Genomic DNA, 16930 nt, shown 5'->3' on the forward strand with positions numbered 1-16930 from the left:
TTTTTAAAGAAGAATACATTTAAGATGTATTTTAACTTGACTACATGTAAACATAATTTACGTAAAAAAAGGAGTCCATTTAAAGAGTAGCATCAGTGTGACTCCCAGGAGGCACTGGGGACAGATACGGCAAATGTCAGGAAGCTGATCCTCACATGAATGAAAGACATAGAAATGCCCTTTGCACAGACTATCTGCAAGTGAACATGGGAAAACAGACACACGCAGACGCGGATGGACACTAGGGGCCTTTCACACACAAACCTCCACACTTGGCCCTACACCTGCACAGACCCTCCCGCCAGGTCACCTGACCCACAGGCCCTTTATACACTGATCCATGCACTGGTTCAGGGCCACACAATACCTACCCACACGCCAACACAGAAACACTTGTGCACATCTCTCTGACTCAAAAACCCACCTGTGTCTAACATTTATTGAGCACTTATTGTGTGCCAGGCACCATACTAAGCACCTTTTATGATTTCACTCATGTGATCCTCACAATGGCTCTGCTGAGGTTGGTACTGAGGTTTGTACTGCCATTGTTCTCATTTTACAGGTGAGGAAACCAAGGCTCAGATTGGTGATGTGACATGCCCAAGACACACAGCAACGTGAAGGCAGAGACAGGATTCGAACCCCAGCAAGCTCACCTCACAGGCCAAATTCCCATCCCAGCTCTACCTCCTGACTTGCCAGCTGGCCTCAAGACAGTCATTCCACCTCTCTGAGGCCCAATCTCCTCATCCGTGAAATGGGGACTGTCCCCACCTCCCTCAACTGCTGTGAGGATTAAAGAAGGTGACACAGGGAAGGCTCCTGGGATACAGGCTCCAGGCGAACAGAGCCATCCTCAAGCTGCCAAGATTTGGCACATAGCTAAGGTGGGAAGAGCTTTGCTACTTGCCTTCCACCTATAGAGTTCCTGTGTAGATTAAATGAGATGGTACAAGTAAAGCCCTGGGCATGGCATGGAGCAGATACTTGATATGTACTAAACTCCCCCAAGCTGTGACCAGCTGTCCTCCAGCTCACAAGCTAGTCTTAGACCCCAAAACCCACCAAAGGGGAAGAAAAGCCACACAGATTTGTTACTTTAAAAAAGAGACCAAAGCATCAGATGTTTGTAAGAGCCTTTTTCCTGTTTATTGGCAAGCCTCCAGCCCAGGCCTGACCCATTCACTCCTTGTCAAAGGAAGCAGCCACCATTGGTAGGGGCCAGGCCCACCTGGCTCCAATCATGGGGGCTCCTTCATGGGGTGCAGGCGGTTGGTGGTATGAGGCAACTGCCAGGTAAGTCCTGCCATGGTCACTTCAGCTTCAAGTCCAGCATCAGGGCATTCTGGCAGGAGGCAAAGGGATAGGGGAGCAATGAGCAGGGACCACCCAGGCACGGGGATGGAATGGAACTGGGGGCCTTGCCAGGAAATGGAAACCAGTGTGGTGTTTAAGCAAAGGTTGAAGTAGACTTGCCTTATGACCCTGGGGCAGTCCCTCCACCTCTCTGAGCCTCAATTTTCTCAACTGTCAAGTGACGACAAGCAGCCCCACCTCCCAGCACAGAGAGATCAGACATTTACCACTCCAAGCTCAAAGGCTGGCATGCGATACAAGATAATATTTATTGAGCGCTAACTGCATGCGTTTAGGTAAATGATCTTAATGAAGCATACCAACAGCTCTATGAGGACAACGTCTGTATTATCACCTCCATTTTAAGCGCAGAAAAATGGAGACGCAGAGAGAGGTGAAGTAATTGGCCCAAAGTGGCAGAACAAGAGAGCAGCAGAGTTCAAGTATCCTTCTGTGGAATCCTGGCCAAAGAGGGCTCTAGAGGGTGAGGGGCAGGATTACCCTGACGGCCACCTGCCATCCCAGGCTCTACCCCCTCCAGTTTGAGAGAGGTAGACTCTTGCTGGTCACTCATTGTCTGACAGTGTTGATTGACATAACCTCCCCCAGCCCCTCCTCTCACCTCCACTATGTCCAGCTCAGCCAGGTTGTAATTCATGGCCAGAAAGTCCGGGAGTGGGAGCCCAACTTGGAGCACATCTGAGAAATACAGTAAGAGTCATCTCAGCCTGACTGCTGTGCAGTTGATTAAGGAGGGGCTGCCTGGGTAGGGGTAGTGGGAAATAGTGCAGTGATTGATTCATGATGCCTGCCAGCTGTACAGGCAAAGAGCTAATAATCCTGATTGGCCACATATTTACATCCCAGGTCAAGATGTGGGGTTATGATGTGGGGTCAAGTGTCAGAGCTCAAATTGTGGGAGAGGCATTTGTCTCCAGACTGGTGAACTGCATTCAGTTCAAAGATTCAGCAGTTATCTTCCACTCTCTTTTAGCCTCCCCCATCTGGGGCAAGTGACAGGGCTTTGAGACCACCCAGGTGGCATCCCTTCTTGTTTAAAGTGCTTCTTGGCACCAGTAAAACCAAAGCCTGTTGGAGCCCTCACCATTGACAACTGGGATGTAGGCTTCTTCGAGATAGTCGGTGATGAAGCCAGTTAATTCCTTCTCCTGGAGAGAGAAAGAAAGAGAAAACATCTGCATTCATTCAGTGCAAAACCATCCAACGGATCTTTTTGGCCCTCTCTGGCTAGGCCTGGGGATCACAAAAGTGAACATTAGACATCAATTAATTTGTCCAGCTGGCATCAAAACTGGGCCTGGCCTTGGCTCCGGACTATAGACCTACACCCTTCACCTCTGCTTAATCCCGATGACATGTGGGGTTTTGGGTCGTGGTGCAGGAATGGGAAAACTCAGGAGACAAGAGGTGGCTCTACGGACCCCACTCCTGACGCTGCAGACACTCAGAAGCTTTGACGAGTCGCTCACTTACGAGCTTTCCCATCTTTGAAAGTGAAATGTAATTGTACCTGCTCCCAGGGTTTCCATGAGGATGAAAAGAGTTTAAATAAAGCGCATGATCATAGAGTAAGTGGTGGTGGTGTTGGCACCTCCTAGGGTCAGGTTCTGTGTTGGGCCCTGAGGCTACAGAGACTAACAAAACTAAAGCTTGGCCATCCAAGGCCAGCCCAGGCTGCCACTGTTCACGACAATGTTTTTAAAACCAATCCAGGGAGATGTCCAGCTTCTATCCAGAAAAGGAAACAGGGATTCAGAGAGGCTAAGGGACTTTCCCAAGCTCACAAGGCAAGTCAAGAGCACCAGGCCTCACAGTGGCCTTGCTCTGTTCATCTGCCTCCATTTCAGGGCCTTGGCCTGCAGTCCCAAGGGATAATAAGCCCAGTCTTATCCTCACGCAGGAGTACTTGGGACACTTACATTGAAGCTGCCAATCGATGAGGACTTCCGGGACAAGCTCAGTAATCTGTGGGGAAGGGGAAGCAGGACAGGCAGGGAGGGAAACAGTGGTCAGAGCCAGTGGTCCTGGCCCTGGCCCTGGAGAAGGGGGTCCCAAGCACCCCAACACCCCCCTGATACAGAAGTCCCATCTACAGCCTTCAGACCAGGTGCTCCTGAGTCTGCTGCCTGTGATGGGACACTACTACCTTTTGTTACAGCACGTGATTTCTCCAAGCTCAAACCACTAGACTCTCCTGTGTCTCCTCTCTCTGGTCCTGACTCTCCCCTCTGGGACCCCCATTCGTGTCTATTGCTCCTGCCCAAGGCCAGCTATGCGGAGGTTTACAGCCCAACTGGGCAGTCTCAGATCCTTGCAGGACACAGATCAGGAGTCCTTCCCTCAGCCCACTCCCCTGCACAGGCTCTGGGAGGCACTAACATGCGTTGGCACCAGAGCAGACCATGTGACGGCCATCTTGGTGGCTCTACCCATCTAATCTCTATTCCAGTAACAAATCCTCCATTTCCCACTCTCATGCCAAGCCATTCAGATGGGCTGAAACCAAAGTCCCTCAGGTGAGTCTGTGACCCAGGCCTGGCCAATCAGAGCATTTCATCTCTCAGTCAAGTGACTGGCATAGAGATGGTCCTGTGACCCAAACTACATCCATGCCTTGGTAATTTTGTCAGAACCACTGGACAAGAGGCTTCTCTTGTCGAGGTCACTCTGCCACCCTGAGGGGAGAAGCTGCCTGAGAATTTAGCCAACAAAGTGGATGGCAAAGTTGAGAGGAAGCGGGAGATAGACTCTCGAGGATTTCATTTGTGTGCCTGGATCCAACCACACCTGAAGGTAGCACATCCCCTAAAGTTTTCAGTTATGTGAACCAAGGATTCCCTTTGGGGCTCAAGCCAGTTAAAGTTGGAATTCTCTCTCTTGCAACTGAAAGAATACTGACATAATTAATCCTGACGTGATTAATTATTAAGGCAAGTACAAGAATTAATAGTGACCAAATGTTAAGCTAACACGTTTGTAGTGCTCTCCTCCCAACATGTAAGAATGAAATAGGATCCTGAATATAATGTATGCAGCCGGTGCCTCACATAGAGAGAGCTCCATAAATGAATGTTAGCTGCTATTAGTATAAAGAAAGGCTTTGTGGAGGAAGTGGCATTTGAGCTGGACCCCGACTCTCAGGTGACATTTGAATGGCATGGGTAAAGGCTTATTCATGAAAAAGGGGGCATGGGCCCATGACCAGATTCACTGTGAAAGAGCCTAGGGGAAGAGTGAGGGTAGAGGTGGAAGAACTTAAGAAGGGCCTTGAATGCCAGGTTAAGATTTGAGAAAAGATTATGCAGACAATGGGGAGCCATTGAGTGTTCCAGAGCAGGAAGAGTAACTAGAGCAGTCTGGCAGTGTGGACTGTGCTGGGTGGATCGGCCTGGTCGTGTGGGGTATGCTGGCGCAGGAGGCCGAATGTGATGGGATACAGGGATGCCAGCATGGGACAGCAGGCTCCTACCTGTCCAAAGAGGCGGTCATCTGTAGCCGGTTCTCATGCACTGAGTACTGGACTTTCAGATTGAAGTGCTGGCATGGTGGGGAGGAAGCAGGGAGAAGGCAGGGGGTTCCCCACCATCAGGACTGGCAAAGCCAGAGACTACCACCCTCCCAGCACCACCACCACTGCCAAGACAAAGCAGGGGATCCTCTCTCTGCCCATCCTCAGGAATTGAACCCAGCCATCTCCCCACTGCCCCAGCCCAGGCTTCTCATCCCTCCTTGTCCTGAGCCAGGGCAGCACCCCCCAAAATACCTGGCACCACCAGTTGGTCCCTGCACACATCATATTATTGATCCAGGCCTTTGCACATGCTGGAACCTCTGCCTGGGGTATTCTCTGTCCCCAGTCTCCCTGGCAAGACTCTCTGTCCCCAACCCTTCTCTGGCAAGCTCCTGCTCAACCCTCAAAACATAGCTCAGCTATCGCCTCCTCTTGGAAGCCCCTTGTGATTTCCCCAAACTGGCTTTGGGATCTCCCTAGGCACCCATAGTCCCTTCTGTGAACCCTTCCCTGCCTTTGTAGTTGCTGAAGAATGTTGGAGGGAGAGATAAGGGAGGAAAGAGAAGGAAAGGACTAAGCCCCTGTCCCTCCATTTGCTGGATTTTCTGGCCATTCAAAGGTTCAATGGCAGAGTCAAGGATCAGACATAGTTGAGATTACCTGAGAACGCTCTGACCCATGACTTGGCTGTCAACTGAAAAATCCCTTCCTCCAGACTTGAATATCCACAAGGTTGGAAATAAACGGGGAAGGGAACGATTTCCCTCACCACTTCCAGGCGAAAGAGGGACGTTGTAGTCTTGCCCCGTCTCCGAGCCACGAACATCTCCAGGGTCCCGTGGAGGTGTAGCAGGCTCTTGCCTGTCTTCATGGTGATCTTGGGAGGCTTATTTATCCTGATCTGGGTCATCAAGGGCTTTGACTTGGGATAAGCCACAGCCATCTATGGAAAACAAAGCACTTCACTCAGGGCCGGTCCTTTAGGCTAGTGGCTTCAGTTGGAATAAGGGGTCCCTCAAGATGCAGGTGATTTCTACATTGGACACAATTGTGTATTTTGTTTCTTTTATTTCCTGCGTCTATCAGGAAATAAAATTTGGTTATTCTCTGCTGGACATAGAAAGTAGAATGCAACGCACAAAAGTAGAGCCATTTCCTATGTGGGATCCAGGAAGTGCTTTATGAAGAAGGCAAGGTGTTTCAACATTGGACAAGGAACATGTGTCATGAAAAGCTGCCTCCCAAGTCCCACTGCTTTGACTGGAGGACAATAGGGCAGGACAGGGTGCAGTGGTGACGGGGAGGTGCAGCACTCACTTCAGGAAGGAAGCCAGCCAGTGTCTTGGTGGTTTGTGGGGGCAGCTCACCAATCTACAAAACAAAAGTCAAGGTTAGGGCTGCTGGAGCCCTCCCTGGTCCATCCGAACAAACACCTCCACTGACTTACTAAGGTGCACCCTTTGAGGCTCCTTCACCACAACACTTTCCGCTCTGGGTTTAACTAGATAATCTGCTTTCTGGGTAGCCCAGGTGACGACTTACACATTTCAATACTCATAGCTCTTAACACAAGGTCAAATGCTGAGAAGATGTTGTTGAAAAAGCAGATAGATGGGAGAATGGGTAGATGTGGTGGGTGAAGGGGACGGGTAGACAGACATATTTGGAGATGGATGGATAGATGGATGGGGAGATGGATAAACACATGGGAAAATGGGTGGGAGGATGATGAATGAATGGATGGGTAGGCAGAAATCTAGGGAAGGATACACGGATGAGTGATGTGTGGATGGAAAGATGAGTGGGTGTTTGAATGAAAGGAATGGTGGATAGGAAGATGGGTGGATGGGAAGATGGTGGAGTAGAATGATAAACGGATGGGAAAATAGATGAATGGACTGATGGGCGGGAGGATGGATGGGAAGGTACATGGATGAATGGTGAACAGATGGTTGGGAAGATGAATGGATAGATCAGTGGGGAATGAATGGACATTGGATGGATGGATGGCTGAAGGAGTGGATGAGTATGAGGATGGATAAAGGAAAGTTGTGTGGATGTAGTGGTGTTTGAGTGGTGAATGGCAGGTGCATACATTCATTCATTTAACAGTATCAGACTTTGGAGTAGGTGTTATGTGGATGATATGAAGGGATGGATGGATGATATTGGAAGGATAGAACCTAGGGCATGACAGGACAGCTAGAAAGATGGGTAGGTGGGTGATGCTTGGATGAAAGGAGGGTGTATGGATGGCCAAGACATTAGTGATGTTGGTTGATAAATGGTTGGCTGTATGGACAGATGGATGTATGGATGAGTTACATGGACAGAGGGATGGTGGATAGTGAGACGAACTGATGAGAGAAACTCAAATGAGTACTGCATCTTTCAGTCCTAGTGTTGCCCACAACTCCAGGATAATTTTCATAATAGAAAAACTAGGCAGGGGCTGCACTGTAATGGACAGAGGCAGGTGGGGTGGGGAACTGGACAGCTCACCATCGTATTCTGGATATTCACATGGAAGGACTTCTGCAGAAGGGCAAGCTCTGAGGAGAGGAGGGTGGCTGAGAGCAGCAGCTGCGATGAGCCTTTGGCATAACCCTCAGGGAACGCAAAGGTCTCCCCGGGACCAGCAACCTTGATGGTTTTGCCCTTTTCCTGCTGCACCACAGGCTGTGGGACAGTGAGAGGGGGACACTCAGCCTTGGCTTGAGGGACGGTGTCAAGGGGTGTCTCAGTCCCCCAAGCAAATGGGGCTCCAGCCAAACCCAAAGTCAGCAAGTCATTAAATGTTATCAATGGAACTACAATGAGCTACAGTGGGCCAACGCGTCCAGTGTACAGGTGGGTAGACTGAGGCCTGGGAGGATAAGGGAGTCAATCACTCGACCACTGGCACTTTCTTCCGGCACTGCTTTGGTAGCCTCAGCTGCTCTGAGTGGTTGGAGCCCTCATTTATTCAGGACGTGATTTCTGCTTTGTTCTCAAGAGAAAGAAGCAGGCAGAAATTGATATGGGGCCTGTAAGAGCCCCGCTGGAGGAAGACCTCACAGGGAGGTGACGTCTTAGTATTTTACTTCACATTCCTGGAAGATGCATCTCACCTCTTCGCCTGGAGCTCTGGAGATCTGGGTGAGGGCCCAACTCTGACATCAACTCACTGCAGGACCCTAGCCCAGCCCTACCCTCCCTCTAGGCCTCAGTGTTCCTATCTATACAATGGCAGGGTATTACTGGGTGAGCCACTCATTGGGAGAAGCAAACAGCCTAGCAGGGAACATGAGTGTGAAGTCAGCAGCCCCAGAAGCCAGCTGGGGCACTGAAGGTTCGTGCTGAGAGCAGAAAGAGGTAGAGGTCCAGGGTCCACAAACACCTTCATGGCGGGCCTGGCCTCTAGGACTTGAGGGTCCTTCCTCCCTAGTCCAGTCACCTGTCTGGGCAGAAGGAGCACCCACCACCCTGAGCAGTGATCCCGAGACCTCAGCTCCTGGGTGGCCCCGGCGCTTACACTGAAGTCCACTTGGATGTAGCTGGCTGTGGTGGCCGGTGTGGATGTCAGGACATATTTGACAGTGCCCATCTGGCCCACAGGCATGGGGTCTGTGTGAAGAGGAGGTTCCACTCAAAGAGGCACCAACCCTGGGAGCAGCCCAGAGAAGTTGGCACTAGCCAGCTGCCACCTGCACCTGGCCCTCCATGTGACCCAAGCACCTCCAGGCCTCTGTAACTTCAACTGTAGAATGGAGGCCATGGTGCCCAGCCTGGAAAGTCACATGACGTGGCACACAGCACAGAGCTTGCGGGTTCACCAAGGGCTGTCGCTGCTTGGACCTTACAACAGACTGGCATGTTCAGGATTACCAGCTCTATTTCACAGATGAACAAACCGAGGCTGAGAAGAGTGAAGTGACTTTTCCCAAGCCACACTGCTGGGGACATGAATGAGTTTTCTTCAGTCCCAGTCACTGAGGTTTCCTCTCTCCCACACTGGGACCCCAAAATGATGGAAGCATCTATCCCCTCAGCAAGGGAGATGCAGGCATTACCACCTGAATTAGTAACCATCGGGGTTACTAATCAGGCACGAGGCTCGTGGTTGAGTGAAAAAGGGCTGCCATCCTTGGAGTCTTGTGGGGTTTGGGATGCAATGTTGGATTGGGACATGAGAGAAAAGGAACCCAGATTCCCTGGGGACTGCAAGTTTCCCACCTGGACAGTGGGGAGATGAACATCATGACCTCAAACCTCCTTCAGTCCCAAGGCTGGGCCGGAAGTAGGCACTAGGATGGGCGATGGGACATCGAAGTCCACCTATCCTGATGTCCCTAGGTAGGGGCAGGGTGTGGCTAGAGCTACACTCACCACTGAGGTTGGTCCACTTCCTGTTCACATACCCCAGGACTGCATCGATGGCGGGACACATCTGGAAGCAGAGAAGTCACTGAGCTGAGAGAGTCCCTGCACCAAATCCTCCACACAGCCGAATGCTACCCCATAGGGAATCCCAAGATCCCCAGGGAGACAGGGATTGGTGGGAAAACTGAGGGTCCAAGTCACACAGAAAGTCAACGGCAGAGCTTGGAATAGAGTCCAGGTCTGTTGCCCAAATCAAAGTCTGCAAACATTAACAGGGACTCCTTCCCTGGGACTGGACATCAAAGCAGGATTGGCAAGCTGTGTGTGCAGGCTGTCACTGGTTCCTCCCCTGCTCATGGCAGGCATCCCTAGATGATTGTGGCACTTTCTTCCACTGAGCCAGCCACAGTTTCAGAACCCTTCCCAGCCACTAACAGCCAATCAGGGTCAGCACCCAATAGAAATGCATTTGCCAGCGCTAGTCTCAGCAGTCCCAGCAACGAGGGGTGAAGGCTTTCTCTGGGCCACTCACCAGCCCAGGGAGGACCTTGTGCAGGGTGCTGTCCAGGAACTTGTTGACCACCTTGGGCAGCATGCTAGATGGACACAGGTACCGAGGATAGGTGAATAGGTGCACCAGTGCAGGAATTTAGGCACAGGACATAAAGGGACATGGTTAAGGAGGTTCGTGGGCTTGGAAGTGATATGTTGGGGGCTATAGGAACATGGACCAGCCTTCCTCCCCAGCCACAGAGCGCCTCACTTGCTAGGCAGGTTGGTCTTCACATTGACCAGGATGACCTCACAGCCCTCACTCTTGAACACGGGGAGGCCTGTCTCCTCATCCCACAGAAACCGGTTGGTGGCTGTGATGTTCAGGGTCACGATGATCTCCATGTTCCCTCCCATGAAGCTGGAGGACAGAGCAGGTGGGCACCATGGGCATCTCTGCCACGGTGTCCAATCTCCCTGCCTTCTCTTTGCTCACGATCTCAGCAGCTGAGAGGGGGAAAGGATAGGAGACCACCCCCACAGGACAGAAAAGGGACAGGACCTGCCCCAGGCCACACAACCAGCTTTTCTCCCTCCTTCCTTATTTTGGTGAACTCCTACACATCCTTCAAATTCTGCTTTGCTGTCATTGCCTCCCCAAACCCTTTCTGACCATCCCCTACCACTGCCTGATGCTTCCTCCGTCCTAGGCCAGCCACTCAGTCTGTGACTGTGCTCAGGTCCGGTTCCTGACAAAGGCAGAGGGCAAGTCTACAGCATCCCAGATCACAACACTCAGACGGTACACAGTAGGCACTCAATAAATGTGCACGTAAGGGTGAGACAGGAAGGCCATTCTCCTCCCCCGGCTCCTCCCCTGCCACACTCACCTCTTGCCAGTAATGGTCATGCCTGTGGACACACACTGGAAGATGCCAACTCCAGGTACAAAGTTCAGGGTGATGACGGGCAGCTGGACATCCTTCACCTTCAAACTGGGAGGGGCAGGCAGCCACAGCAATGAGATCTGAGCAGGCAAAGACCTGGGACCTCCACCCACTTCTCTACCACCTTACCAGGAGGCCTTTGGTTAACCCCAGCCCCCATCCCATGTCACAGGGGTAAGCCTGCCTCATAGGGCCATTATAAAATGCAAACTAAAGGCTGGACATGAGTCAATTTGTACATAGAAAGCACTCATTATATGGGAGGTGGGACACATGGCTGACTGCGAGACTTGGGCTGTTCCATTTCCTTATGTGAGCCTCAATTTCCCCATCAATAAAATGGGAGGTTTGCTTAGATCAGGGTTTCTCAAAAGTGGAATCATCCACATTTGGGGCAGGATAATTCTTTGTCATGAGGCTGATTTGTCCATTTTTGGATATCCAGTAGCATCTCTGACCAAAGCCCATCAGTAGCACTCCCGGAGCCCCCACAACTTGTGACAACCAAAAATGTCTCTGGACATTGCCAAATGTCCTTTTGGAGGCAAAATCACCCCTGGTTGAGAACCACTAGTTGAGATCCAGGATAACAAACGACGTGGCACACCTACCCCCACTAGCCCATCCTGAGCTCTTGGCAGACATTGCTAGTCGATCACAGTCCTAGTTCCTGCTAAGTGCAGATGGTGCCACAGAACCCTCCCAAGTGCCTCGTTTCAGGCAGCCCCTACTGATCAATCCCCTGTGGCACTTGCAGAGGAGCCAATTTCCTCTTGTCATTAGATGATTTTGATGCCTTTCCAGTTCTACCATTTGAGGATGTTTTCATTTAATTTCACGTACATTCAGTGAGCTCATGTTGCATGCAGGGAGCTGAAAATTGACTTTCCAACCTCATTTCCTCCTCAGAATGACCCGAAATTGTCCCCAGGGAATGGCTGAGAAAGTCCAGGCCCAGGCAGGAGCAGTGACCTACTCAAGACCATTACCTGGCCTCCTCAGGTCTTGGGCACAGCACTCCCCACCACCCTCTGCCCTAACTGCCACCCTCCAGCTCCCCTTCCCAACTCACTTGGTGATGCCCTTGATAGGTTTCATTCCCGGCTGTTTCTTGCCTGCCTCAGCTGCCATCTTCTCTAGGATATGACTCTCATCCATGGCGCTCTGGACCTCTGGAGTGGACACATTTAGTTGGAGAGATTCGCCCTGGGCCAGTCTCTCAGGCATCCCAGGCCACTCACATTCACTGTGCCCCACCCTGGGCTGGGTGATGACAGAAACCCAGAGATCAGTCCCATAGTACCCAAGCCTAATGGAGGAAGACAGAGTCACCAGCAGTGACAGTAACGAACTGTAGGAGCCACACCAGGGTTTAGGCAGGAAGGGAAGAGCTGGGGAAGGCTTCCAGGAGGAGATGACAGATCAGCTCGTCCTTGAAGGGGTGATAATAATTTTCAGCAGGAAGCGAAGAGATCAAAGGTATCCATCTGGGCAGAGGCCACAGCAAGTGCAAAGGTGGGTGGGAGAGAAAGGGGCACAGTGGGAGAAGAAGATAGAGCATGGCTGGAGGGTGAGGACAGACACGACAGAGAAACTGGAGTAGTTTGCAGGGGGCATATAGCGAAGCTCTTGAACCCTGGGTACTGACTTTACCTTGTGGACCAGCCACTCCCAAGCCTGGGTGATCAGAGTCTCCTCTGGGGACCTGAATGCAGATTCTGAGCCCAAAGCAGAGAATTTCTGATTCCCCAAACCTAGAGGCCCCAAATCCAAATAGCACCTTTCCAGAAACACCTCTATTATGGTCACAAGCTAATTCCCAGGGAGGGGACAAGCCCTAAGTTGGTAGAATAGTCGTTAGGCTTTTGCACCTGGATGTGACTCTGTTTCCCTTGTGCTAGTGGAGCACGGGGTGGAGGTGGAAAATACATTTTACTAAGGTCTCCTCCGAGAGATTTTAATCTCACATGTTATTTGATCCTGCTAGGGACATACTGGTCACCGTATTTTACATTTCCTTACATTTCACCTTTACAGATGAGCAAACAGCAACACAGAGAGGGCAAGTAACTTGCCTGAGGTCACAGGGCACGTTGTTGCAGGGATTTGACCCTTGTCTGTCACTCCCACAGCCTACTTGTGGCTAAACGCCCCTGCCATCAGAGTCAAGGAGAGGCTCCAAGGGAACGGGATTTCCAGCTCTGCCTCTAACTTGCAGAGGGAGCATGGGAAAATCATCCCTGGTCCTTGGCCTCTCCCCTCTGTAAAGTTGGAGAATAATAATAATACATTGCTCATAAGTTTACCCTGAGGCTCACAGGATGCTCCAGGATGTGCAACCATGAACAGCGACTACCTGCCACCTACCCCAAGCACCACCTCCCAGCCCCACACCCAGGCCCGCAAGCTCACCGTGGTTCATGATGTCCATGCCCAGCCGCAGCAGGGCCCCAGGCTCAGCTTGCGTGCAGGTCAGCAGGCTGCAGAGTGCCAGGCCCAGGATCCGCAGCATGGCGCCACCTGTGCCAAGGGGCCTGAATTGGGTGCAGGCCACCAGACCCCAGTTCCCCTGGGGATCTCCTGTCTCAGAGCAGATCGAGCCCCCTGGATGTTGCTGGGGGTCCAGAAGCCTTTGAACTCCAGCCAGTTCAGCAAACATGAGCACTGCCCTCTCCCAAGGGATTGAGGAACCCCCAGATTAAACACAGGGCCTCTGGAGCCACAACCCCAGGTAGCTCATTTCCCTCTATAAGCCTGATTCCTCGTGTGCATGATGTGTTCTAACCAGCCTGCAAGACGGGGCTGGAGGAAGGTTCAACTGCACTCTTTCATGGGTTCAAGTGTGGCTCAATGCTGAAGCCACAGAGGGAACTCCAGCCCTTCCCTGACTCTGGGTGTTCCCACTGCATTGTGGGAGTGGGGAGCCCTGTGTCCCCACCGTGACCCTACAGCCACTGGCCCTCCCCAACTCCTCCAGCTCATCTCACTTCCACATGGAACTCAGAAAGCTCAACTCTGAGCCCTGAACGGCCCCTTGAGACATCGCCTCACCAACAGAGAAACTGAGGCACAGATATTAGGTCTCATAGCCAGTGAACAGTGAACTGAGCAAGGACCTCCCACGCCAGACCCTTCCAAGTTCCCAGGAAAGCCCTACCCCATCCCTGGGCCTGTAGAAACCCCTCCCTCCTTCTTTCCAAGGCCTGGAACTGTTCCAACCAGGGGCCAAGTGTATATTTCAGTTTTGAGCTTTGGCTGAAAAGAATGAAGGCAGGGCCCAGGAGGGCTGGGTCTGTGAGGCTCCCGCCAGGGAAGAGACCCCACATCCCCCTCCAGCTCCATTACCTTCCTCTGCCAGGAAGCCTCCCTCAACCCCCAACTGCCTCTAGCCTCGAAGATTACAGATGGAACTTGACGGTGAAAATAATCCACCCTACTGCGATGAGCGTTTCCTGTTATCCCAACCCCCGATCCTTTGCTCATGGTTTTCCCCACCAGAAGTCCCTTCCTCCCTCCCTCTGCCTCAGCGGGCGCAGGCACTGAGGGCTCCCCGATGCACAAACTAAGATGGGCCCTTACCACGGGCCTGTCTTCCCAGCCCAAGCCAACGCCTACATTCATTCACTCATTCATTCATTCATTCATTCAGCCCACATCTATTGAGTGTCTTCTACATGCCAAGAAGACCAAGCTACAAGGTGCCCATGGCAGACACAGCCCTGCTCCTCCTAAATCTTAAAGTCTGGTGGGGAACAGGAAGCAATAGTGGGGGATATGGGATTAAGGGGTCAGGGAAGGACTCTCTACGGAGACTTTAGGCTGCAACCTGAGGGATGAAAAGAAGTTTAAATATCTAGAAGCATTCAAGCCAATAGTCAATATTCACTAAGTGAAAGCACGATCATCTGGGCTTAAAATAGTCCATCACAGCGCTTCTCCGCCCCTGTGAATACACAGGTGCCTGCCACTGCGTGTGCTCACATCCATGCACACCCAGTGTCGAATCTCTTTGAAAGTTATCCTCAAACGGACTATGAAATTCTGAGCCAGGCCGCAGAGCTAGGAGGGGCTTGTTGAGGGTCTCCTCCAGCCCCGGCCTCATCTCACAGATGGGGTGACTGAGCCTCACCCCAGTCTCCCATCCCCAGGCCAGAACTGATGCCAGGTGTTAGGGTCATTTGGGACAGAGGTTTTTTGCCCTCTCAGAATAACAAGTGGCTTTGGGTAACATGGTCATGCGAGCGTCTCTGGGACAAACGGTTAATGCTAGGGTTTTGCTTCTGAATGTGAGTTTCCTAAGTTGTCCCGCCTTTTTAGAATACCTTCCCTCTATCCATCCTCAGCAAACCGACACAAGAACAGAAAACCAGACACTGCATGTTCTCACTCATAAGTGGGTGTTGAACAATGAGAACACATGGACACAGGGAGGGGAGCATCACACACCGGGGCCTGTTGGGGGGTGTGGGGACTAGGGGAGGGAGAGCAGGGGCTGTGGGGGGATTGGGGAGGGCTAACATTAGGAGAAATACCTAATGTAGATGACGGGGTGTTGGATGCAGCAAACCACCATAGCACGTGTATACCTATGTAACAAACTTACACTTTCTGCACATGTACCCCAGAACTTAAGGTATAATTAAAAAAGAAAGAAAAAGAAAAAATAAAAATAAAAGAATGCCTTCCCTCTGTCCATCTATCACCAGCTCAACCCTCAATTGCTAATTTCAGCCCTTGCCTCCTCTACCAGAAGCCTCCCTCAACCCCTAACTGCCCCTAGCCTCCAAGTTCCCAGATGGGACCTGACTGTGCAAATAATCCACCTTACTGTGATGAGTGTTTCCTGCTACCCCCAACGCCCCCATCCTTTGCTCATAGTTTTCCCCACCAGAAGTCCCTTCTTCCCTCTCTCTGCCTGGCACATACTCCTAGGTGCCCTCCCACTCCTGGATGCCCAGCTCAGCTCTGAGATCCTACAAAGCAGAGCCTGGGGTTTACCTCCTTGGTCTCCCCTCAACCTCAGATGGAGCCCAAGGAGGTCCACTGGACCTGCTGCCTCCTTGATCCTTCCTAAGTCCTACAGCGTTGGAAAACTGCAAGGCCCAGTGGTCACCTATGAGGTGGGGAGCACTGGTTGGGGCTCAGGGCGTAGATGCAAGCCCTGGCCCTGCCACCCATTTGCTGTGTGACCTCAGGCAATTCTCTTCCCCTCTCTGGGCCTCAGTTTTCTCATCTGTAAAATGACAAAGCTGGATAAGACACTCTCTGGGGAGAGTTCCACAGGTGAGGGACTGTCCTTACCTTGCTGAGCTCAGGGAAGTTCTGCAGATGACTGACCCCTGCCTCCGGACCCTGAACTGAGAAAGCCCTTATATTCGGGAGCCTGATTAGTGGCCTGGAATAATCAAGGGCTTAATAAGGCCCAGATAATTATCTAGAGGCTTGAAGAACAGGAGCCCCATTGCGCACGTGACATTTCAGTCTGTTCCAACGTAAACAGCACGGAAGACAAGAGTGGCTGGGAATCCTGGTGGCCTCAGGGGGGCGGGCGCCAGGGACGGGATGTGGCTGCCGAAGCGGCCATCAGTTCTCACACTGTCCCTCTCCTAGACCCAGCACCTCCCATAAGTCTGGACACACAGAGAACATGCATTTGTTTCTTCAAGAAACACATATTGAGCACCTACTGTGTGCCAGGCCTATGCAGGGCTCTGGGGTATCTCAGGGAACAGGCAGTTGGGGTTCCTGCCCTAAGAGAGTCCCTGGAGGGCAAAGCGGGAGGCAGGCACTGTGCAGGTCAACAACCACAAAGCCTATCGTGCCTGAGGGAGGCCAGGGTGACGGAGGCCACTAAACCAGGGAGACGGGACAGAGATGGAAGGACAGTGTGAGCATCGGAACCCAGAGACCTGAGAGCAAGGGACGCTGGAGCTGATCCCAGGGCATGAGCAGAGCTGGCTCTGCAGGACAGAGGCAACGTGTTTCAGGCAGGGGCCGGCAAGCGCCCAAGGCTTAGGAGACGCTGGCTGAGCCCAGTGGGGCTTTTGTCCCCCAAGGTTCATTCACAGGGGGCACAAGGAGCTAATGGCCAAGTGGGGTGTCTTCAAAGGGACCTCCTGAAGATGCTACGATGCAGTACCAGGTCGGTGGGGGGGTGCTTTCTCTTAAGGTCCAAACCTGGAAGAAATGAAGACCGGGTGACCTCAGAGGCACAGGATGAACCGGCCACTGGCCTGGG

At 52.0% G+C, this 16930-nt stretch overlaps 1 protein-coding gene across 1 annotated transcript; it reads right to left on the minus strand.

Moving 5' to 3' along the window:
* Window positions 1-1209: 1209 nt before the first annotated feature.
* Window positions 1210-13204, minus strand: BPIFB6 (BPI fold containing family B member 6). Its single transcript, XM_032294896.1, has 15 exons — window positions 13105-13204; window positions 11765-11864; window positions 10636-10740; window positions 10017-10166; window positions 9786-9849; window positions 9260-9320; window positions 8406-8497; window positions 7394-7570; window positions 6209-6262; window positions 5661-5834; window positions 4850-4917; window positions 3300-3345; window positions 2465-2528; window positions 1982-2058; window positions 1210-1348 (listed from the first exon to the last, which is right to left on the minus strand). Exons 1-15 carry the CDS (start codon window positions 13202-13204, stop codon window positions 1316-1318), a joined length of 1365 nt encoding a protein of 454 aa, XP_032150787.1. The 3' UTR covers window positions 1210-1315.
* Between the last annotated feature and the right edge of the window lie 3726 nt (window positions 13205-16930).

Source organism: Sapajus apella, unplaced genomic scaffold (assembly GCF_009761245.1).
Source record: "Sapajus apella isolate SASKATOON/1434 unplaced genomic scaffold, GSC_monkey_1.0 scaffold33, whole genome shotgun sequence".
In the NCBI taxonomy this organism is placed as follows: domain Eukaryota; kingdom Metazoa; phylum Chordata; class Mammalia; order Primates; family Cebidae; genus Sapajus; species Sapajus apella.

Bases quoted from the DNA above. Each gene is read 5' to 3' on its own strand.
- BPIFB6 (XM_032294896.1), bottom strand. From the start codon at position 13,204: ATGCTGCGGATCCTGGGCCTGGCACTCTGCAGCCTGCTGACCTGCACG. The intron at 6,263-7,393 runs GTGAGCTGTCCA...TTTGTTTTGTAG, and splicing joins TGAATATCCAGAATACGATG to ATTGGTGAGCTGCCCCCACA. The intron at 4,918-5,660 runs GTGAGGGAAATC...CCACCATGCCAG, and splicing joins CCCTCTTTCGCCTGGAAGTG to CACTTCAATCTGAAAGTCCA.